This window comes from Microcaecilia unicolor, chromosome 12 (assembly GCF_901765095.1).
Source record: "Microcaecilia unicolor chromosome 12, aMicUni1.1, whole genome shotgun sequence".
Classification (NCBI taxonomy): Eukaryota; Metazoa; Chordata; class Amphibia; order Gymnophiona; family Siphonopidae; genus Microcaecilia; species Microcaecilia unicolor.
The window spans coordinates 105,943,444-105,967,224 of NC_044042.1; the positions used below are offsets into that span (position 1 = coordinate 105,943,444).

General features: G+C 49.2%; 1 protein-coding gene across 1 annotated transcript in view; it reads right to left on the reverse strand.

Moving 5' to 3' along the window:
- Positions 1–23,330, reverse strand: part of SGCA (sarcoglycan alpha) — a 46,022-nt gene extending 22,692 nt beyond the window's left edge. Inside the window, exons 1-5 of the mRNA XM_030220948.1 lie at positions 23,270–23,330; positions 3,387–3,518; positions 1,849–2,003; positions 1,477–1,549; positions 593–791 (exon numbers count right to left, since the gene is read on the reverse strand). Of these exons, the coding sequence (XP_030076808.1) occupies positions 593–791; positions 1,477–1,549; positions 1,849–2,003; positions 3,387–3,518; positions 23,270–23,306 (596 nt within the window). The 5' untranslated portion in view covers positions 23,307–23,330. The remainder of the gene's footprint in view (positions 1–592; positions 792–1,476; positions 1,550–1,848; positions 2,004–3,386; positions 3,519–23,269) is intronic.
- Between the last annotated feature and the right edge of the window lie 451 nt (positions 23,331–23,781).

The following is a 23,781-nucleotide window of genomic DNA, read 5'->3' on the forward strand; positions in this document are numbered from 1 at the left end:
CCTTGTTTCCAGCTCTGGGCAGCAGGCTGGGACTTCTCGAGCATGTGAGAGAAGTTCCAGCATGCTGCTCAGAGCAAGACGTTGGGAGTGGTGGCAGTCCATTTATTGGCTGCCAGCAAAGGTATGCCTAGCATGCTTGCACGAAGGGAGGGAGGAGAGAGAGGTAAGAGTTGCCCCCCCCACCCCACCCCCGGACACCCCTGGCTCTTCCAACTGCAGAGCTGGCTACGTCCGGAGAAAGAGCCTGTTGTTAAAAATTTACCAGCACACCCCTGAGTACATCACTCCTCTTGTAATCTCAACATATCCTAGCTGAAGCCAATCTGGGGTGAAAGTAATCTGTGATATCATCAGTCAGGCAATGGTTTGTCTTGTTAAGCTCAGTCTGTTTAAAGTCCTGAACTGGATTTTTGATACCTTTTGTTGAAAATCTCAAGTACGGTCTTTTCTTTGAACAATTTTTTATCTCAGTCAAATTTTAAAAAGCAACAAAACCTGCAGAGTTCAGTTTTCACTAAGTCTGACTCTGTCCTTGAATGTCTGAAGAAAGAACATCCCTCTAAATCTGCTGAGTGCTTAAGGGTATACACACCCCTCTTTCCTTCCTTCGATGGGCAGCGGGACCCGACCCCCACGATCCAGTGCTGATGTGATGTTGACAATGGTCAGCCTGGCCAGATTCCAGATGTTATCCAGGGCATTTTGGAACTGCTCCTGCACAGTGGCAGGAAGCAGCTCCTCCACATCCCGGTTCTTCACGAATAATTCCACCTGGTACGGGAGATGGGAGTCTGCCAAAGTCAAGAGAGATCACACCAGGTCAACAGGCTTGACAGCAAATATGGAAGGAAGCATGATAGTGGGAGCACTGAGGGGACAATGGTATGGAAGAATTTTGTGTAGGGACAAGGGAAGACACTGAAGACCTTGCCTACATTGAGATGGTCTTGACCCACAGCTGAAAATACGCTTCGTCCCAGAGGTCAAACCTCTCTGTGGCTTGCATGTACCAGCGGGCTTTCCTGTTTTCCAACCTTTTGAAGGGCTGAGCACCATCTCTGAGCATGAGTCTTGAGTGTCAATAATCAGAGCTCATATTTAACCTGATGTTGGTCCCACCCTATCCCAGCCTGGGTCTCTTACATAACAGTGCTGGTATTGGGTAATGAGCCTGGGTAATAGAACACAAAATGTGCCATAACTGGGTCACACCAAAAGCCCAACAGACCTAGCATCATGTCTCTTAACATGGCCAATCAAAGTCACAAATACTCAGCAGGATCCCTTTACTGCTCACATCCGAACATAAGCCATGGCTTTCCCAAGCCTTGTAGGCTACTAACAGTTTATGAACTTTTCCTTCAGCTAAAGGCTTAATATCAAAATGGAGAATAGGCAGATGCGATGAAGCTGCAGAAATATTGGGGGCCAGCAGTAGGAACTGAAAGGTGGGGAGGGACGGGAGTGTTTGTTCACCTTTTCTAGAGTTGATATTGAAATTGAAGCTCTGTCTCAGGGTGTCGTAGGTGTCTCTGTTATACGCAGTCACCTGACAAACAGACAGGGAAGGAAGGAGAGCTGCTTCACGGTAATCTCTGGCAACAGCAAACCACACCAGCTAAATGCTGCTCATCTGTTATCATCATGCCCCTGGAAATGTGGCCTCTGGCCTTTTTCTTGTGGATACGCATGTGCACACACATACGCACGTACACTCACACACACATATACCTGCACTCTATCTCCCTCCCTCTTCCTCTCTCTACCACACACATGCTTGCTCGTATGTATCCCGGTCCTTCTGGTCCAGAAGCACTTGCTGGTGGTGTCAGAGCCCCAAACAAGTACCTCAATAATCTGTCTACCCATCTCTGAGAGAGTAGGGGAGCCATATAGGTATCCACTCTGGTAGGGTGTGCGCTGGGTGTAACGCAGCCATCGGGGAAGATCAGGGTGTCCCTCCAGATTGGCATGAAATGTCATAGGGGCAGTTGGAGAGATTCCTGGAAGAAACACACATCCTATGTTGAGTTGAGGTCATGTGTTGCGAGTCACTTCCCACTTCCACTCAACCTAACCCATAGCACCTGAGTGTTGACCCATTCCAGCCCAACCACATCCTCTCATTGTTAACCCATTCCATCCCAACCTATTCTCTGTTCCATCACAACTCATACTCCCTTAATGTTAACCCATTCCGTCCCAACCGTATCCTCTCATTGTTAACCCATTCCATCCCAACCTACATTCTCTCACTGTTGACCCATTCCATCCCAACCCATATTCCCTCACTATTAACTCATTCCATTTCAACCCATATTCTCTAACTGTTGACCTGCATTCTGTCCCTGTGCCCCACTTTCCATGACTCCTTATCATTTTTCCTTAGTATCAGCAACTTTAAGTTAGATCAGGGAATGTCACAGGGGGTGTTGCCTTTGAATCCTGTGCTTGCATTTTAACACTCCAGGTCCCTATGCCCCTTAATTAGGGTAACCAAATGGCTCCAGATTCACCAGATAGAGTCGATCCAGTCCTGGGTTTACCCCACTATATGCAGAGACTTGTAGGAGTCAATAATAAATCACTATAAATAAATAAATAAATATTCAAAATGATTTAAACAGCCAGGAGAGGCTCCTGTCCATTTGAATCACTTGTGCAGGGGCTATCCAGTGGAAAGTGCCACTGAATATCCCCCTCTAACTGCCTGTGCTGAAACTGGCTGGTTTGTGGGTGGTCCGGGGGCGGAGTAAGGATGGAGCAGAAACTTAGCTGGTTTGCAGTGATATTCAGTCTGCTAATCAGCTAAGTAAGTGCATAAAATTAGGACAGTCATACCTGGAGCCATACATATCCCAGCACTGAATAGCTGGGGTTAGTTTAGCCCACGACCAGAAGCGGTTTGCAAGTCACTCACCGCCTTGGGCTAAATATCGCCCAGGTGGTCTTTATTTCCAATTGCAATACCTAAGAAAAGCAGGACCCCAAGTCCCTGCATGCATCGCAGACTAAATCATCCCTATCAACACTATCGACAGACAAATCTAGAGCCAGTTGACAACCTGCCCTCAAAGTTCTTTCTTATTACACCTGGGCTATCAGGACCACATCTACACTCTTTTCAGCTGCCCTCATTCCCTTTTGGAACTTATTTCCTGTTGCTGGGCTGGTCTCACTCAGCATAATACCTCCTAACTTCCTCCCCATTAGACACTGAATTTTAGTTTGCATATCGGACCTGTGATTTCCATCCCATTTCTAAACCACTCAACCCCCTCCCTTGCCTCATTATCTGACCATACCAGGAACCTGGCCTTCCATCCCACCAGCTCACTGGATGGTTGTGTGAAAGTTTCCTGTTGACCCCTCTTCCCAGTACTCACTGTAGTTGTTGAAAGTAGGGGGCAGAGCCTTCTGGAAGTAGGCTGGATCCAACTCATGGACAAAGAGCATTCCTACCATAGGATGGACATTCTGAACTGTGTGTGCAGCTGGCAGGAGCCCCCCAAGGAGAACTACATGTGGGATTGAAGGTAAGGACAAAGGAAAAACAAGTCACATCTATGTTGGACTATAGCTGCCAACACTTCAAAGTGATTGGGGATGCCAAACACAATACAAAATGACCCCTCCCTGATACAGCAAAGGGGGTGCTCAGCTCCTACTGACACCCACAGAGCTGATCGTGGACAAGGCATGGCACCCTTCCCTTCAGTGGAGCCACACCAAGCCAACTTGAAGAGCATGACCGATATACACAGAGGATGGTGGGCGGAGGCCATACCTCCCCTCAAACGCAGAGATGCCCCCCCCCCCCCAGTTCCAGGCTGGAGATTTTGGGACAGTCCTGGATTTCTGACCGACCCATCCTGGTGCATTATGGGACTTGCAGCACTAATTTCAATGGGCAGGATCAGGCACTACAAATCCCACACTGCTTTGGGATGTAAGTTCAAAATCAGGACTGTCCCAAAATCTCCAGCCTGGAGCTGGGTAACTTGACATCTCTGCAAATGTGAAATCAAATCACGTGAATGCAGCACATTTGAACACTTAATATCTTCCTGATAAACTATTGACTCCTTTATTCTATTTCACCCCCATTTTATTCTATCCTACTAACACAAAAAAAACCCCTGTCCTTTCACTTGCAGAGGGTCTGACCTCTATAAGTTCCTTATCTGTCTCCATCTCATTGCCTGTGATTTTATATCTTTTTGCTGGTATTGTCTTAAAGGGATTTTATAGAACTGTGTTTTGAACATCTGTGCTAATGATTTCATCTTTTTATGCTGGAATTGTTTTAAAGGTGTTTTCGTTGGAACTGTGTTTTAACCTGTGCCAAGTATTTTAAACCTGTGACTTATCCAATCAATCTTATTACATAGAATCTGGTGACTCTGGTGTCTGTTTTAAAGGTGAATTGTGTGTTGAATCTACATTGCCAGAGACTTAATTCAATCAATTTGGTTACATAGCATCTGGTGACTCATAGCTCTGAAGGAGGGGCACTACTACTATTAAACATTTCTATAGCGCTACTAGACTTACGCAGCGCTGTACAAATCAACATGAAAAAGACAGTCCCTGCTCAACAGAGCTTACAATCTAAATTGGACAGACGAACAGACAGCTAGGGGTGATAAGTGAGGGTGTTGAGTAAGAGAGTCATGGTTAGGAGTCAAAAGCAGTAGCAAAGAGGTGGGCTTTAAGCCTAGACTTGAAGACAGCCAGAGACTGAGCCTGACGTACTGGCTCAGGGAGTCTATTCCAGGCATAGGGAGCAGCGAGATAGAAGGAACGGAGCCGGGAGTTAGCAGTGGGGGACAAGGGGGACGACAGGAGACATTTACCCAGCGAACGGAGTTCACGGGGAGGAGTGTAGGGAGAGATGAGAGCGGAAAGGTACTGAGGAGCTGCGGTGATTTAACCAGAGCTGACATTGTGATGTCATAATGCCTCAGTCCACCAATGCCTAAGAGCCAACCTCATCAGTGATGTCACAATGGCTTGACTGCCCTATACTTGGCTTTTTATTACATATAGCAGTGATTTAACCAGAGCTATATTGTGATGTCATAATGCCTCAGTCCACCAATGCCTAAGAGCCAACCTCATCAGTGATGTCACAATGGCTTGACTGTCCTATACTTGGCTCATACTACTACTACTACTACTATTAAACATTTCTATAGCGCTACTAGACTTACGCAGCGCTGTACAAATTAACATGAAAAAGACAGTCCCTGCTCAACAGAGCTTACAATCTAAATTGGACAGACGAACAGACAGCTAGGGGTGGGGAAATTGCAGTGGTAGGGGGTGATAAGTGAGGGTGTTGAGTAAAGAGAGTCATGGTTAGGAGTCGAAAGCAGTAGCAAAGAGGTGGGCTTTAAGCCTAGGCTTGAAGACAGCCAGAGACTGAGCCTGACGTACTGACTCAGGGAGTCTATTCCAGGCATTGGCAGCAGCGAGATAGAAGGAACGGAGCCTGGAGTTAGCAGTGGGGGAGAAGGGGGACGACAGGAGACATTTACCCAGCGAATGGAGTTCATGGGGAGTTTGTTTAGATCTGTTTGGAAAAAGAAAAAAACCCAGAACTTTAGTTTACATTTCAGACTTGGTTTACCCCTAGGTAACCTACCTTTATCTAGAGCAATCAAGGGACAAGTATCTTTATTACACTTAGTTGGTCAATCCTAAAGCGAATGCTACATACCTGTAGAAGGTATTCTCCGAGGACAGCAGGCTGATTGTTCTCACTGATGGGTGACGTCCACGGCAGCCCCTCCAATCGGAATCTTCACTAGCAAAGTCCTTTGCTAGCCCTCGCGCGCACCGCGCATGCGCGGCCGTCTTCCCGCCCGAAACCGGCTCGAGCCGGCCAGTCCAGTATGTAGCAAGACAATAGAAGGGAAGACACAACTCCAAAGGGGAGGCGGGCGGGTTTGTGAGAACAATCAGCCTGCTGTCCTCGGAGAATACCTTCTACAGGTATGTAGCATTCGCTTTCTCCGAGGACAAGCAGGCTGCTTGTTCTCACTGATGGGGTATCCCTAGCCCCCAGGCTCACTCAAAACAACAACCATGGTCAATTGGGCCTCGCAACGGCGAGGACATAACTGAGATTGACCTAAAAAATTTACCAACTAACTGAGAGTGCAGCCTGGAACAGAACAAACAGGGCCCTCGGGGGGTGGAGTTGGATCCTAAAGCCCAAACAGGTTCTGAAGAACTGACTGCCCGAACCGACTGTCGCGTCGGGTATCCTGCTGCAGGCAGTAATGAGATGTGAATGTGTGGACAGATGACCACGTCGCAGCTTTGCAAATTTCTTCAATGGAGGCTGACTTCAAGTGGGCTACCGACGCAGCCATGGCTCTAACATTATGAGCCGTGACATGACCCTCAAGAGTCAGCCCCGCCTGGGCGTAAGTGAAGGAAATGCAATCTGCTAGCCAATTGGATATGGTGCGTTTCCCTACAGCCACTCCCCTCCTATTGGGATCAAAAGAAACAAACAATTGGGCGGACTGTCTGTGGGGCTGTGTCCGCTCCAGGTAGAAGGCCAATGCTCTCTTGCAGTCCAATGTGTGCTGCTGACGTTCAGCAGGGCAGGAATGAGGACGGGGAAAAAATGTTGGCAAGACAACTGACTGGTTCAGATGGAACTCCGACACCACCTTCGGCAAGAACTTAGGGTGAGTGCGGAGGACTACTCTATTATGATGAAATTTGGTGTAAGGAGCATGAGCTACCAGGGCCTGAAGCTCACTGACTCCACGAGCTGAAGTTACTGCCACCAAGAAAATGACCTTCCAGGTCAAGTACTTCAGATGGCAGGAATTCAGTGGCTCAAAAGGAGGTTTCATCAGCTGGGTGAGAACGACATTGAGATCCCATGACACTGTAGGAGGCTTGACAGGGGGCTTTGACAAAAGCAAACCTCTCATGAAGCGAACAACTAAAGGCTGTCCTGAGATCGGCTTACCTTCCACATGGTAATGGTATGCACTGATTGCGCTAAGGTGAACTCTTACAGAGTTGGTCTTGAGACCAGACTCAGACAAGTGCAGAAGGTATTCAAGCAGGGTCTGTGTAGGACAAGAGCGAGGAGCTAGGGCCTTGCTGTCACACCAGACGGCAAACCTCCTCCACAGAAAGAAGTAACTCCTCTTAGTGGAATCTTTCCTGGAAGCAAGCAAGATGCGGGAGACACCCTCTGACAGACCCAAAGAGGCAAAGTCTACGCTCTCAACATCCAGGCCGTGAGAGCCAGGGACCGGAGGCTGGGATGCAGAAGAGCCCCTTCGTCCTGCGTGATGAGGGTCGGAAAACACTCCAATCTCCACGGTTCTTCGGAGGATAACTCCAGAAGAAGAGGGAACCAGATCTGACGTGGCCAAAAAGGAGCAATCAGAATCATGGTGCCTCGGTCTTGCTTGAGTTTCAACAAAGTCTTCCCCACCAGAGGAATGGGAGGATAAGCATACAGCAGGCCCTCCCCCCAATCCAGGAGGAAGGCATCCGATGCCAGTCTGCCGGGGGCCTGAAGCCTGGAACAGAACTGAGGGACTTTGTGGTTCGCTCAAGATGCAAAGAGATCCACCAAGGGGGTGCCCCACGCTTGGAAGATCTGGCGCACCACTCGGGAGTTGAGCGACCATTCGTGAGGTTGCATAATCCTGCTCAGTCTGTCGGCCAGACTGTTGTTTACGCCTGCCAGATATGTGGCTTGAAGCACCATGCCGAGACGGCGAGCCCAGAGCCACATGCTGACGGCTTCCTGACACAGGGGGCGAGATCCGGTGCCCCCCTGCTTGTTGACATAGTACATGGCAACCTGGTTGTCTGTCTGAATTTGGATAATTTGGTGGGACAGCCGATCTCTGAAAGCCTTCAGAGCGTTCCAGATCGCTCGCAACTCCAGGAGATTGATCTGTAGACCGCGTTCCTGGAGGGACCAGCTTCCTTGGGTGTGAAGCCCATCGACATGAGCTCCCCATCCCAGGAGAGACGCATCCGTGGTCAGCACTTTTTGTGGCTGAGGAATTTGGAAAGGACGTCCCAGAGTCAAATTGGACCAAATCATCCACCAATACAGGGATTCGAGAAAACTCGTGGACAGGTGGATCACGTCTTCTAGATCCCCAGCAGCCTGGAACCACTGGGAAGCTAGGGTCCATTGAGCAGATCTCATGTGAAGGCGGGCCATGGGAGTCACATGAACTGTGGAGGCCATGTGGCCCAGCAATCTCAACATCTGCCGAGCTGTGATCTGCTGGGACGCTCGCACCCGCGAGACGAGGGACAACAAGTTGTTGGCTCTCGTCTCTGGGAGATAGGCGCGAGCCGTCCGAGAATCCAGCAGAGCTCCTATGAATTCGAGTCTCTGCACTGGGCGAAGATGGGACTTTGGGTAATTTATTACAAACCCCAGTAGCTCCAGGAGGCGAATAGTCATCTGCATGGACTGCAGGGCTCCTGCCTCGGACGTGTTCTTCACCAGCCAATCGTCGAGATACGGGAACACGTGCACCCCCAGCCTGCGAAGTGCCGCTGCTACTACAGCCAGGCACTTTGTGAACACCCTGGGCGCAGAGGCGAGCCCAAAGGGTAGCACACAGTACTGGAAGTGACGTGTGCCCAGCTGAAATCGCAGATACTGTCTGTGAGCTGGCAGTATCGGGATGTGTGTGTAGGCATCCTTCAAGTCCAGAGAGCATAGCCAATCGTTTTCCTGAATCATGGGAAGAAGGGTGCCCAGGGAAAGCATCCTGAACTTTTCTTTTACGAGATATTTGTTCAGGGCCCTTAGGTCTAGGATGGGACGCATCCCCCCTGTTTTCTTTTCCACAAGGAAGTACCTGGAATAGAATCCCAGCCCTTCTTGCCCGGATGGCACGGGCTCGACCGCATTGGCGCTGAGAAGGGCGGAGAGTTCCTCTGCAAGTACCTGCTTGTGCTGGAAGCTGTAAGACTGAGCTCCCGGTGGACAATTTGGAGGTTTTGAGGCCAAATTGAGGGTGTATCCTTGCCGGACTATTTGCAGAACCCACTGATCGGAGGTTATGAGAGGCCACCTTTGGTGAAAAGCTTTCAACCTCCCCCCGACCGGCAGGTCGCCCGGCACTGACACTTGGATGTCGGCTATGCTCTGCTGGAGCCAGTCAAAAGCTCGCCCCTTGCTTTTGCTGGGGAGCCGCGGGGCCTTGCTGAGGCGCACGCTGCTGACGAGAGCGAGCGCGCTGGGGCTTAGCCTGGGCCGCAGGCTGTCGAGAAGGAGGATTGTACCTACGCTTGCCAGAAGAGTAGGGAACAGTCCTCCTTCCCCCAAAAAATCTTCTACCTGTAGAGGTAGATGCTGAAGGCTGCCGGCGGGAGAACTTGTCGAATGCGGTATCCCGCTGGTGGAGATGCTCTACCACCTGCTCGACCTTCTCTCCAAAAATATTGTCCGCACGGCAAGGCGAGTCCGCAATCCGCTGCTGGAGTCTATTCTCCAGGTCGGAGGCACGCAGCCATGAGAGCCTGCGCATCACCACACTTTGAGCAGCGGCCCTGGACGCAACATCAAAGGTGTCATACACCCCTCTGGCCAGGAATTTTCTGCACGCCTTCAGCTGCCTGACCACCTCCTGAAAAGGCTTGGCTTGCTCAGGGGAGAGAGCATCAACCAAGCCCGCCAACTGCCGCACATTGTTCCGCATGTGTATGCTCGTGTAGAGCTGGTAAGACTGGATTTTGGCCACGAGCATAGAGGAATGGTAGGCCTTCCTCCCAAAGGAGTCTAAGGTTCTAGAGTCTTTGCCCGGGGGCGCCGAAGCATGCTCCCTAGAACTCTTAGCCTTCTTTAGGGCCAGATCCACAACTCCAGAGTCGTGAGGCAACTGAGTGCGCATCAGCTCTGGGTCCCCATGGATCCGGTACTGGGACTCGATCTTCTTGGGGATGTGGGGATTACTTAGTGGCTTGGTCCAGTTCGCAAGCAATGTCTTTTTCAGGACATGGTGCAAGGGAACAGTGGACGCTTCCTTAGGTGGAGAAGGATAGTCCAGGAGCTCAAACATTTCAGCCCTGGGCTCGTCCTCCACAACCACCGGGAAGGGGATGGCCGTAGACATCTCCTGGACAAAGGAAGCAAAAGACAGACTCTCGGGAGGAGAAAGCTGTCTCTCAGGAGAGGGAGTGGGATCGGAAGGAAGACCCTCAGACTCCTCGTCAGAGAAATATCTGGGGTCTTCTTCCTCTTCCCACGAGGCCTCACCCTCGGTGTCAGACACAAGTTCACGGACCTGTGTCTGCAACCTCGCCCGGCTCGACTCCGTGGAGCCACGTCCACGATGGGGGCGTCGAGAGGTAGACTCCCTCGCCTGCATCGGCGAAGCTCCCTCCGCCGACGTAGTCGGGGAGCCCTCCTGGGAGGTGGCCGCAGTCGGCACCGCACGCGGTACCGACATCGGGGACCTCACCCCGGGCGATGGGCCAGCCGGCGCCACGCTCGACGGTACCGGAGGCGCAAGCACTGCCGGTACCGGAGGGGTAGGGCGCAACAGCTCTCCCAGAATCTCTGGGAGAACGGCCCGGAGGCTCTCGTTCAGAGCGGCTGCAGAGAAAGGCATGGAGGCCGATGCAGGCGTCGACGTCAGAACCTGTTCCGGGCGTGGAGGCTGTTCCGGGCTGTCCAGAGTGGAGCGCATCGACACCTCCTGAACAGAGGGTGAGCGGTCCTCTCGGTGCCGATGCCTGCTGGGTGCCGACTCCCTCGGCGACCCAGAGCTCTCGGTGCCGACGCGGGGAGGAGACCGGTGTCGATGCTTCTTCGACTTCTTCCGAAGCATGTCACCGGAGCTCCCCGGCACCGACGAGGAGGACGTAGAATCCATCCGTCGCTTCCTCGGGGCCGAGGTCGAAGCAGGTCGATCCCGGGGGGGCTGTACCGCAGGAGCCCTCAGGGTAGGGGGAGACCCACCCGAAGGCTCACCGCCACCAGCAGGGGAATGGACAGCCCTCACCTGCACTCCTGACGATGCACCACCGTCCGACGACATCAGCAGACGAGGTCCCGGTACCACCGACACCGATGCAGCTATCCGATGTCTCGGCGCCGATGCAGAGGGCCGATGCCTCGATGTACTCGATGCACTGGCGGCCGAGGATGAAGGTCTGGACGCTGACGACGTCGATGCACTCGATGACCCCGGTGCCGATGCCGACGAAGAGCCCGAGAACAAAACGTTCCACTGGGCCAATCTCGCTACCTGAGTCCGCCTTTGTAACAGGGAACACAGGCTACAGTTCTGAGGACGGTGCTCGGCCCCCAGACACTGAAGACACGAAGAGTGCCTATCAGTGAGCGAGATTACCCGGGTGCACTGGGTGCACTTCTTGAAGCCGCTGGAAGGCTTCGATGTCATGGGCGGAAAAATCACGCCGGCGAAATCAAAATCCGAAATGACGAATTTGAGCACCAAAAACTTTGAGGGAGAAAAATCTCGACCGAGGCCGAAAAGAGGCCTACCCCGACGACGAAAGAAAACTTACCGGGGCAAAGACTGGAAATACGGGAAGGGGCAAACGAAACCCAAGGGGGTTTGCGGAGCACTTTCCGAACGAATTTAAATCTTTTCCGAAGAAAAAACACGTTGATTTGTACAAAGGACGTGCGAGGTCGACTCTCCGGGGCTCGACACGGCAAAAAACACAGCCGGTTTCGGGCGGGAAGACGGCCGCGCATGCGCGCGAGGGCTAGCAAAGGACTTTGCTAGTGAAGATTCCGATTGGAGGGGCTGCCGTGGACGTCACCCATCAGTGAGAACAAGCAGCCTGCTTGTCCTCGGAGAATTCTTGTTACTCCCTGTCATACTTCACCTTTTCTCACTTGTGAATCACATCATTATGACCTTCATTAAGTGCAATACATGTTCTGCTTCAATCCTAAGGCAAACTATCTGGAGCCTTAGAGCTTGTCCTATCTATCTCCAAATGTCAGCCTTGAAAGAAGAGATCAACAAACCAAGGGGGGGGGGGCGGTGGGGGCAGTCCACCCCGGGTGCACGCCGCTGGGAGGCGTGCGCCGTGGCACTCCCTCCTAGCGGCGTACACCCGGGGGGGGGTGTCATTTCGCCGGGGGGGAAGGTGTCATTTCGCAGGCGGGGGGGGGGGGGCGCATTGGCGATCCACCCCGGGTGCCATCCAGGCTGGGAACGCCACTGCAACAAACTCAAGAAGGAATTAGCTACAATTAAAGAAGCATCCAGGATTACGCATTTCCCAGCTAATTTACCAGCACCATTGCCTCAGAGAATGAAACATCAGAGGAACAGATGGGTCACAGTAGGCTGTGGTAGACTAAGATCTGTGACACAGAAACACTCGCCCTCCCAAGCTTTGCCCCTGTCAAATTCTTTTGCAGCGCTGCATCATTATGATGGCGAAAAAAGAAGTACTGTGGAGGAACCAGAGGCAATGAAAGTAGCACAACCTCAGAAACATCCCCCAACTAATGACAGAATTGTGAAAAGCAGAAAATTATTACTGCTCGGAGACTCCATTATCAGAGACATTAACTTATGAACACAGTTCAGGGGTTCCAACCTAGTGAAATGTCTTCCAGGATCTTCAGCTACAAGATGTACAGACAGACCAAATACTGAAAGTGATCCGAGAAGAGAGCAAGGCTTCAAACACTGATGTTGTAATTCACCTGGGGACAAATGACCTGGCCAACAAAAGCAAGTTTACAGCACAGAGAGCGTTCCAGAAGCATGGGGAGGGACTGAAATCTTTGGTTCGGACTTTGGCTTTTTCTGAAGTAATTCCTACATGGGGGAGAGGAGAGAAAAGACTACGCAAAACAGAGGAAATCAATAAGTGGCTTGAGTCTTGGTGTAAAGAAGAAGGTTTTAAATACATAGGATCATAGGCTGTATAGAGAAAGGTGTGATCAGCAGAAGAAAGGAAGTGTTGATGCCCCTGTACAAGTCATTGGTGAGGCCCCACCTGGAGTATTGTGTTCAGTTTTGGAGGCCATACCTTGCGAAGGATGTAAAAAGAATTGAAGCGGTGCAAAGAAAAGCTACGAGGATGGTATGGGATTTGCGTTCCAAGACGTATGAGGAGAGACTTGCGGACCTGAACATGTATACCCTGGAGGAGAGGAGAAACAGGGGTGATATGATACAGACGTTCAAATATTTGAAAGGTATTAATCCGCAAACAAATCTTTTCCGGAGATGGGATGGCGGTAGAACGAGAGGACATGAAATGAGGTTGAAGGGGGGCAGCCTCAGGAAAGATGTCAGGAAGTATTTTTTCATGGAGAGGGTGGTGGATGCTTGGAATGCCCTCCCGCGGGAGGTGGTGGAGATGAAAACGGTAACGGAATTCAAACATGCGTGGGATATGCATAAAGGAATCCTGTGCAGAAGGAATGGATCCTCAGAAGCTTAGCCGAAATTGGGTGGCAGAGCAGGTGGGGGGAAGAGGGGTTGGTGGTTGGGAGGCGAGGATGGTGGAGGGCAGACTTGTACGGTCTGTGCCGGGGCCGGAGGTGGGACTGGTGATTGGGAGGCGGGAAGTACTGCTGCGCAGACTTGTACGGTCTGTGCCCTGAACAAGGCAGGTACAAATCAAGGTAAGGTTTACACATATGTTTGTCTTGTTGGGCAGACTGGATGGACCGTGCAGGTCTTTTTCTGCCGTCATCTACTATGTTACTATGTAATACGTGGAAAAATAACAGGCTGTAATGTAATGATGGGCTACATCTTTCTGTGATGGGAAAAAGGATCCTTGGAGAGAAATTCAGACAATATGTTTCTAAACATTTAAACTAGAGGGTGGGGGTGACAAAAAGAAACAGGGGATTTCGGAAAGTCACCCCCAGAATAAACAAGATGGCAGAGGGAAAAGTCATGTAAATATAAAAAAACCACCCAAACTCACTAAGCACATGGAAAGCAATGAGCACAAATGCTTGTAGTCTAAGTAAAAAGGTTCAAGACTTGCAAGCCCTGATGTTTGAAGAAAACTTGGATATTGTTGCTATTACGGAGACGTGGTTCAATGATTCCCATGAATGGGATGTGACTATACCGGGCTATAATCTTTTTAGGAAGGATAGAGAGGGCTGAAAGGGTGGAGGAGTGGCTCTGTATGTGAGAGACAATATCAGAGTGACTGAAATGCGGGGCAGCTGGGGAAAGGAAGAAGCTTTATGGATCATCCTGGAAAGCGAAGTTGGAACCTGTATCTACACGGGGAACATCTACAGACCTCCTGCGCAAATGGAGAAGTTAGACAAGGATCTGATAGAAGATATTCAAAAGATTGGTGTGAAAGGGGAGGTGCTACTGTTGAGAGATTTAAATTTGTATGACGTGGATTGGAACATCCCATCTGCGGAATCAGAAAGAAGTAGGGAGATTGTGGATGCCTGTCAAAATGCCTTGCTCACACAAATGGTGACGGAACCCACGAGGGAAGGGTCAATGCTGGATCTAGTGCTCATGAATGGAGGTAGTGTTTCCAATATCCGGGTGGGTGCCCACCTATGTAATAGTGATCATCACATCATACGGTTTGATATAAAGGACAAAGGCGGAGTGCAGACGCAGAAAACTCAAAGTACTGGATTTTAGATGTATTGATTTTGATAAAATGGGGGAATACCTGAAGAAGGAGCTGTTGGCTTGGGAAGGCACAGGAGATGTGGAAAAACAGTGGTCCAAGCTAAAGGCTGCTCTAAATATGGTGACTGATTTTTTGTGAGGAAATTAAACAAAAACAAGTGAAGCAGGTCGCCTATATGGTTCTCCAAACAAATAGCTGAAAAAATAAGAGCAAAAGAGGCTTTGTTGAAGAAATACAAAAGAACGCAACAAGAGGATCACGGAAAAGATTATCGGATTAAATTCAAAGAAACGAAGAGGGAAATATGGCTAGTGAAAGCGCAAGCGGAAGAAAAAATGACTAAAGATGAAAACAGAGGTGACGACCTTTTTCAGATATATTGGAGAAAGGAGAAGAGATAGGAATGGAATTGCTAGACTGAAAGATAATGAGAATGGCTATGTGGAGAGTGATGAAGATAAAGCGAACGTGCTAAACAATTATTTCTCTTCGGTGTTCACGGAGGAAAATCCTGGAGAAGGACCGCGGTCGGCTGCCGAGGGAACGTCTGGGAATGGAGGATACTGCGCCGTTTACGAAAGAAAGAGTTTATAAACAGCTGGAGAATCTGAAGGTGGACAAAGCTATGGGGCTGGATGGGATACATCCCAGGATACTGAGGGAGCTCAGAGAGGTCCTGGCGGGACCTCTTAAAGATTTATTTAATAGATCTTTACAGACAGGAGAGGTTCCGCGGGATTGGAGACGAGCAGATGTGGTCCCTCTTCACAAAAGTGGAGACAGAGAAGAAGTGAGAAACTACAGACCGATAAGTCTCACGTCAGTGGTAGGAAAAATAATGGAGTCGCTACTGAAAGGATAGTTAACTTTCTAGAAGCCGACGGGTTACAGGACCCCAGGCAACATGGCTTTACCAAAGGAAAATCCTGTCAAACGAATCTTATTGACTTTTTTGACTGGGTGATCAAAGAACTAGATGAAGGACATGCGCTAGATATAATCTACTTAGATTTCAGCAAAGCCTTTGATACGGTCCCCCACAGAAGACTCGTGAATAAGCTGAAAGGGCTGAACTGAGGACTGAAAGTGGTGAACTGGATAGGAAACTGGTTGACCGACAGGTAGCAGAGGGTGGTGGTAAATGGAATCTGCTCGGAGGAAAGGAAGGTGAGCAGTGGAGTTCCTGAGGGGTCGGTGCTGGGGCCCATTTTGTTTAATATATTTGTGAGAGATATTGCTGAAAGGTTGGAAGGAAAGGTTTGTCTTTTTACGGATGACACGAAAATAGCCAATAGAGTGGATACCCTGGAGGGAGTAGAAACGATGAGAAGGGATCTCCAAACCTTAGAAGAATGGTCGAGGGTCTGGCAGTTAAAATGTAATCAATATATACCAAAAGTACTCTAAATTTATATTAAATCAAATTTTAATTTACTGATACATGTACATATAATGACATTCTCAAATTGGATCTGCAGAGCCCACCTATTCAGTCTATCTGCCACTCTATTTTCAAACAGTTAATACAACTTCCAGTTCCATAGAATAATAAGTATACATTACTATAGCTCATACTACTTAAATTTCCTTCCCTGCATATTCAACGGGCATCAAAGTTCAAAGTCCGTACCCCTAAAGGGGAATTACTCCGATTAAGTTGCTTTTATGATCTTAAAGGGAAAGTGCTTATGATGAGAACTCAAGTCTTCATGGTAACGCACAGTCAAACCATCTATGATAGATTTTTAGGTATAACTTGTCTGGAATGTTTTTACGTTTGGGGAGCGTGCCAGGTGCCCTTGACCTGGATTGGCCACTGTCGGTGACAGGATGCTGGGCTAGATGGACCTTTGGTCTTTCCCAGTATGGCACTACTTATGTACTTATGTACTTATGTAGGTATATAAAATAATGAGTGGAGTGGAACAGGTGGATGTGAAGCGTCTGTTCACGCTTTCCAAAAATACTAGGACTAGGGGGCATGCGATGAAACTACAGTGTAGTAAATTTAAAACAAATCGGAGAAAAATTTTCTTCACCCAACGAATAATTAAACTCTGGAATTCGTTGCCGGAGAAAGTGGTGAAGGCGGTTAGCTTAGCAGAGTTTTAAAAGGGGTTGGACAGTTTCCTAAAGGACAAGTCCATAAACCGCTACTAAATGGACTTGGGAAAAATCCACAATTCCAGGAATAACATGTATAGAATGTTTGTACGTTTGGGAAGCTTGTCAGGTGCCCTTGGCCTGGATTGGCCGCTGTCAATGGAGCCTTGGTCTTTTCCCAGTATGGCATTACTTATGTACTTATGAAACATTTTGTCCACAATGAATGCAGTTCAAACAAATGTGGTTCCAATTTTTATCCGAGTTAAGCGGTTCAGTAAGGCTGAATGTGAAGCTGCATCCAAACCCAGCTGATATGCATAAGGTTATAATTGCAGTTCCTCAATGCGAGACCGCATTTCGGTACTCCTTCATCAGGAGGAACATAGTCTCGAAAACTTCGAGACTGCAGTCTAAGCGGGGTATCTCAGGTACTGCCCCTAAACGTCATGAAGTTAAAATTTAATGCCAAGAAGTGTAGAGTGATGCACTTGGGGTGCAGAAACCCAAAAGAGAGATACCGAATAGGAGGGGAGAAATTAGTAAGCTCGACTCAGGAGAGAGACCTTGGGGTGTTGGTGTCTGAGGATCTGAAGGTGAAGAAACAATGCGACAAGGCGATGGCCGTGGCCAGAAGAATGCTAGGCTGTGTAGAGAGGGGCATAACCAGCAGAAGAAAGCAAGTGTTGATGCCCAACAAGTCGTTGGTGAGGCCCCACTTGGAGTTTTGTGTTCAGGTTTGGAGGCCGTATCTTGCTAAAGATGTAAAAAGACTGGAAGCGGTGCAAAGAAAAGCTACAAAAATGGTATGGGATTTGCATTGCAAGCCGTTCAAGGAGAGACTTGCTGACCTGAACCATAGGAGCCAACTTTTCAAAATTATTGGGGATGCTAAGCCCAATGAAAATAACCCCTCCCTGGACACATACAAGGAATTTTCTCAATATTGGGGGTGCTCAAGCACCCACAGCACCCATAGAGTCGGCTCCAATGACCTGAACATGTATACCTTGGAGGAAAGGAGAAACAGGGGTGACATGATACAGACGTTCAAATATTTGAAAGGTATTAATCCACAAACGAACCTTTTTCGGAGACGGGAAGGCAGTAGAACTAGAGGACATAAATTGAGGTTGAAGGGGGCAGACTCAGGACTAATGTCAGGAAGTATTTTTCACGGAAAGGGTGGTGGATATGTGGAATGCCCTCCCACGGGAGATGGTGGAGATGAAAACGGTAATGGAATTCAAACGTGTGTGGGATAAACACAAAGGAATCCTGTTTAGAAGGAATGGTTCTGCGGAATCTTAGCGGAGATTGGGTGGCGACACCGGTAATTGGGAAATAAAATGGGAGCTGGGCAGACTTTCTACATTCTATGCCCTGATCGTGACTGAATAGATAGGGATGGGCTGGAGTGTTGTTTTTTAGGGGCTTTGACGTTAGCTTCAGAACTTAGTACAAGAACAGAGCTGGGCAGACTTCCACGGTCTGTGCCCCGAGAAAGGCAAGGACAAATCAAACTTGGGTATACATATAAAGTATCTTGTTGGGCAGACTGGATGGACCATACAGGTCTTTACCTGCCGTCATTTACTGTGTTACTATGTTACTATTTGCCCTTTTCAAGGCTTCCTGGGCCCCACAGCCTGTCAAGATATCCACAATGATATGCATGAGAGAGATTTACATGTGGAGATCCTGAAAATTGGGAGATCCAGAGGACAGATGGTAAACCTTGGCTGATTGTCTGGAAGGAGACTTTAAGCCAGTTTTGACTTTCACGCTTCTTTCTCTCCAGTGCGGTTTCAAACAATGGAGGAAACAGGGACTACAGCTCCCACAATGCACTGTGGGTGTAGGTTCAAATGCCAAAACTTATCTCCTTCCAGAATCTGGGAACTTAGGTAGCCCTGATTTCGCCCATCGTGCATTCAGCATGAAATTAGCCCCCGGTAAAACTCTTCTTTTTCAGCATCTGCAAATCTTCATCCTATATAATAATTCTCACCTCCAACGTTCTAATGTGCCTGGGACTGTGGATCCCTCGGAAGTGGTCTGCTAGGCAGCTTAGAATGCACTGTCGTCAGTGATGTCACTGACAGCTGATTCCAAGGAAAGGGGAGAAGTCCGCGTGTTTCCCTACTCCTCCCCCTGCCTGGGAATCAGCTATCAGTGCGCCGCTCCCTGCCACTTCGGAGCAAGTGGCAAGGAGCGGGGCAACACAGAACACACCCCCACCCGAAGAACATCAACACCCCCGCCCTCCCCCCCATCCCGTTCAAGGAGCGTGCGTTCCACCGGGCGCGGAGGCTCGAGCCCCACAGGATGGCAGCGGCGTGCAAAGCCTGCCACAAAGCGTAGGTAGAGCGGAGGGAAATGGGCACGCCTCCCTGGGGACCCGCCGCAGCACTCACCGGGCCCTCTTCACGCCGCTGAGGTGGCACCGATCACGGTCCGATGCCCGACTGTGCACAGGATGCTCCCGCTGCCACCCACTTCCGCTCAGCGCCCTTCTGACAGGCTGAGGGAAGCTGAGCCGGAGAACAAGATGGCGGCTCCACCATTCCCCTCCCCTCTCTACTGCTCCGTCCGAGGAGGTGGGTGCGCAGGCGCGGGGCATGGGTGGTGAGCGGCTGTGTGGCTCTTGCGAGAGTTCTGGGAAATGAGCAGGAGAGATAAAATAGCGAGCCGCGCTTAAGGAGGGACTGGACAGAGATGGAGTGAGAGGGAAGCTGGAGTAGATGCAACAGCACAGTTAATGCAGTGAGTAACCGATTGGGAGGGGCGTGAGGGGCCCTTGAACTGGGAGGGAGGGGCGTGAGGGGGCCTTGAACTGGGGGGGGGGGGTAGGAACTCAGAAGGAAGGAGGGGAGGGAGGGAGGTCTGGAACTCAGAAGGAATGGAAGAAGGGAGGGGGGTTTGCACTCAGAAGGAAGGAAAGCAAGGGAGGGGGAGTCTGGAACTCGGGAGGGAGGGGGGTCTGGAACTCGGAAGGAAGAGAGGAGGGAGGGAGGGTATCTGGATCAAGGGAGGGGGGTTTGGAGGGAGGGAGGGGGGATTACCTTGCTAGTGCCCGTTTCATTGCCTATCGAAATGGGCCTTTTATACTAGTTAACCATAAAATGCCCCGAAGATTCTGAATTCCAGCATGATTCCACCTTCTAAGAACTTCACTTTCAAATAGGGTTTCTCAGCTGCCCAAAATGTTCCAAAACTAATCCCCACTTTCCAGCAAAGTCAACAGCTTATTTGCCAAATGCAGACCTTCTAAATTACCCATCTCAAGAAAGATATAGTAGAATTGGAAAAGGTGCAGCGAAGGGCGACTAAAATGATAGCGGGGATGGGGTTTGAAGCACTGATTTTAATGGGTAGAATCAGGGACTACAAATCCCACACTGCTTTGAGGATGTAAGGTCAAAAGCAGGATTGGCCCAAAAATTTCCCTCCTGGAATTGGGTAACTTGGCAGTTTTGCAACCGATTTTCATAGCTGTCAATTTACCAGTTCCAGTAGGGACACTGTAGCCAGTCCTGGATTTCTGATAACCCCATTATGTGGCATTATGGGACTGATTTCATTGGACAGAATCATGGACTACAATCCCATACGAAAGCGCGAAACCTCTACGTGAAAAACTACACTGGCTGTAAAGAAGAAGGTTTTAAATACATAGGATCATAGGCTGTATAGAGAAAGGTGTGATCAGCAGAAGAAAGGCAGTGTTGATGCCCCTGTACAAGTCGTTGGTCAGGCCCCACCTGGAGTATTGTGTTCAGTTTTGGAGGCCGTACCTTGTAAAGGATGTTAAAAAAATGGAAGCGGTGCAGAGAAAAGCTACGAGAATGGTATGGGATTTGCGTTCCAAGACGTATGAGGAGAGACTTGCGGACCTGAACATGTATACCCTGGAGGAAAGGAGGAACAGGGGTGATACGATAGACGTTCAAATATTTGAAAGGTATTAATCCGCAAACGAATCTTTTCCGGAGATGGGAAGGCGGTAGAACGAGAGGACATGAAATGATATTGAAGGGGGGCAGACTCAGGAAAGATGTCAGGAAGTATTTTTTCACAGAGAGGGTGGTGGATGCTTGGAATGCCCTCCCGCGGGAGGTGGTGGAGATGAAAACGGTAACGGAATTCAAACATGCGTGGGATATGCATAAAGGAATCCTGTGCAGAAGGAATGGATCCTCAGAAGCTTAGCCGAAATTGGGTGGCGGAGCAGGTGGGGGGAAGAGGGGTTGGTGGTTGGGAGGCGAGGATAGTGGAGGGCAGACTTATACGGTCTGTGCCAGAGCCGGTGCTGGGAGGCGGGACTGGTGGTTGGGAGGCGGGAAGTACTGCTGGGCAGACTTGTATGGTCTGTGCCCTGAACAAGGTAAGGTTTACACATATGTTTGTCTTGTTGGGCAGACAGAATGGACCGTGCAGGTCTTTTTCTGCCGTCATCTACTATGTTACTGTGTAATACGTGGAAAAATAACAGGCTGTACTGTAATGATGGGCTACATCTTTCTGTGATGGGAAAAAGGATCCTTGGGGAGAAATTCAGACAATATGTTTCTAGACATTTAAACTAGAGGGTGGGGGTGACAAAAAGAAACAGGGGATTTCGGAAAGTCACCCCCAGAATAAACAAGATGGCAGAGGGAAAGGTCATGTAAATATAGTAAACCACCTAAACTCTCTATGCAGATGGAAACTTAAGGAACGGATCACATTCAAACTTTGCACCCTAGTCCATAAAATCATCCATGGTGACGCCCCAGCTTACATGTCGGACCTAATAGACCTACCACCCAGGAACGCAAAAAAATCTTCTCACACATTCCTCAGTCTTCATCCTCCTAAGTGCAAAGGCCTGAAATACAAACTAATGCACCCATCTTTGACTCTTCTCTCTCCTTCTCTGCTCATATCCAGCAGATTGCCAAGACCCGTCGTTTCTTTCTTTACAACATCCGTAAAATCCGCCCCTTTCTTTCCGAGCACTCTACCAAAACCCTCATCCACACCCTTGTCACCTTTCGTTTAGACTACTGCAATCTGCTTCTTGTTGGCCTCCCACTTAGTCACCTCTCCCCTCTCCAGTCGGTTCAAAACTCTGCTGCACGTCTCGTCTTCCGCCAGGGTCGCTTTACTCATACTACCCCTCTCCTCAAGTCCCTTCACTGGCTCCCTATCCGTTTTCACATCCTGTTCAAACTTCTACTACTAACCTATAAATGTACTCACTCTGCTACTCCCCAGTATCTCTCCACACTCGTCCTTCCCTACACCCCTTCCCGTGCACTCCGCTCCATGGATAAATCCTTCTTATCTGTTCCCTTCTCCACTACTGCCAACTCCAGACTTCGCGCCTTCTGTCTCGCTGCACCCTACGCCTGGAATAAACTTCCTGAGCCCCTACGTCTTGCCCCAACCTTGGCCACCTTTAAATCTAGACTGAAAGCCCACCTCTTTAACATTGCTTTTGACTCGTAACCACTTGTAACCACTCGCCTCCACCTACCCTCCTCTCCTCCTTCCTGTACACATTAATTGATTTGATTTGCTTACTTTATTTATTTTTTGCCTATTAGATTGTAAGCTCTTTGAGCAGGGACTGTCTTTCTTCTATGTTTGTGCAGCGCTGCGTACGCCTTGTAGTGCTATAGAAATGCTAAATAGTAGTAGTAGTAGTAGTAGTAGTCATCTACCTTCTCCTACATGAGTACGCAGTTCTGGAACGTGTTGCCACGTCACCTGAAAACGGTCTATGAATTGACCAACTTCCGTAAAGTATTGAAAACTTATCTCTTTGACAAGATATATCACAATGATCAACACATGTAACTGTACAACCTTAATACATCCAGCATTATCTTATAACGCCTTCTGCTCTTACACTATCATGTATTTCATCTTCATGTAACCCAAAACACTCTGTAAAACCAAATGTATACTCTCTTCTATTTCAGTATCCATGACGAATTGTAAGCCACATTGAGCCTGCAAAGAGGTGGGATACAAATGTAATAAATAAATACTGCTTTGGGATAATAAGTTCCAAACCAGAACTGGCCTGCGATGTTCTTACTGGAATAGGGTAAGTTGGTAGCTATAGATTTTTCAGACATTTTTAGCTCTGGTATGTGTGGCGGGGAAGGGAATCTGTCTCCAAACAAGCCACTGAAAGAAGCCTAAAGCACTGCCAGGGTCAGAGCCAAATTTAACCCGTGGCTCTAATTTGTCAGTATGTGACTTTCAGGAAGGCAGAAGAGAGAAACAAAAACAGAGAATGAGAGAGAGCAAGAGAAAGACACATAAAGAGCCATAATAAAGACTAAGAAACAGGGACAGACTTTTGAGTCACTGATAAGCATATCACTTTGACAGGACAGAGCAGCCTGGGCTCTGATTCTAGCTTTCACAGCCTAAGGGGGGAGGGAAGAGTCACCGGACGACCCTTGAAGCTATGCCCTGACACTGCTGTAGCCCCAGGCAAAATAACCCCAACCTTTGAAATGAGGGCACTTGCCTGTCAGGAAAACGGTCCACACCCTGTTTGCTGCCATCTTTCCTCTTGGCCTTGGAGGGACTGTGGGGCAGTTTGATTGACACGGACAGCTTGCTGCCAAGAGACTAGGAGAGGCTGGGACGGCTGGGTCCTAGCTCTATCCCTCAAATCCCCCCCACTCACACTATTTATAATTCAGCCTTGTCTCTGTATAACCCCCTCTCTCCCGCTCTGCTAACCTGCTGTGCCCAATATGCCCACTTAGCCCTTACCCCAAGGGTAGCAGAATCCCTGGCTAGCTGGCTCATAGCCAGAAGCCTTATGAGCTTTGTCATAAGCAGCTGCAGTTGATAAAGGCCTGAAAATGTTGATAAGGAGGGTGAGGGAAAGATATTGAGACAAAGCTAGCATGAATGGATGGGGCTAGGACAACTGAAGGAAAGTAATGCCCTGATAGAAGTGCTGTCTTGTTCCTGCCAAAGGCAATGGCTTTGGTGATGCCGAGAATCAGAGTAGGGCTGTCAAGTTACCCA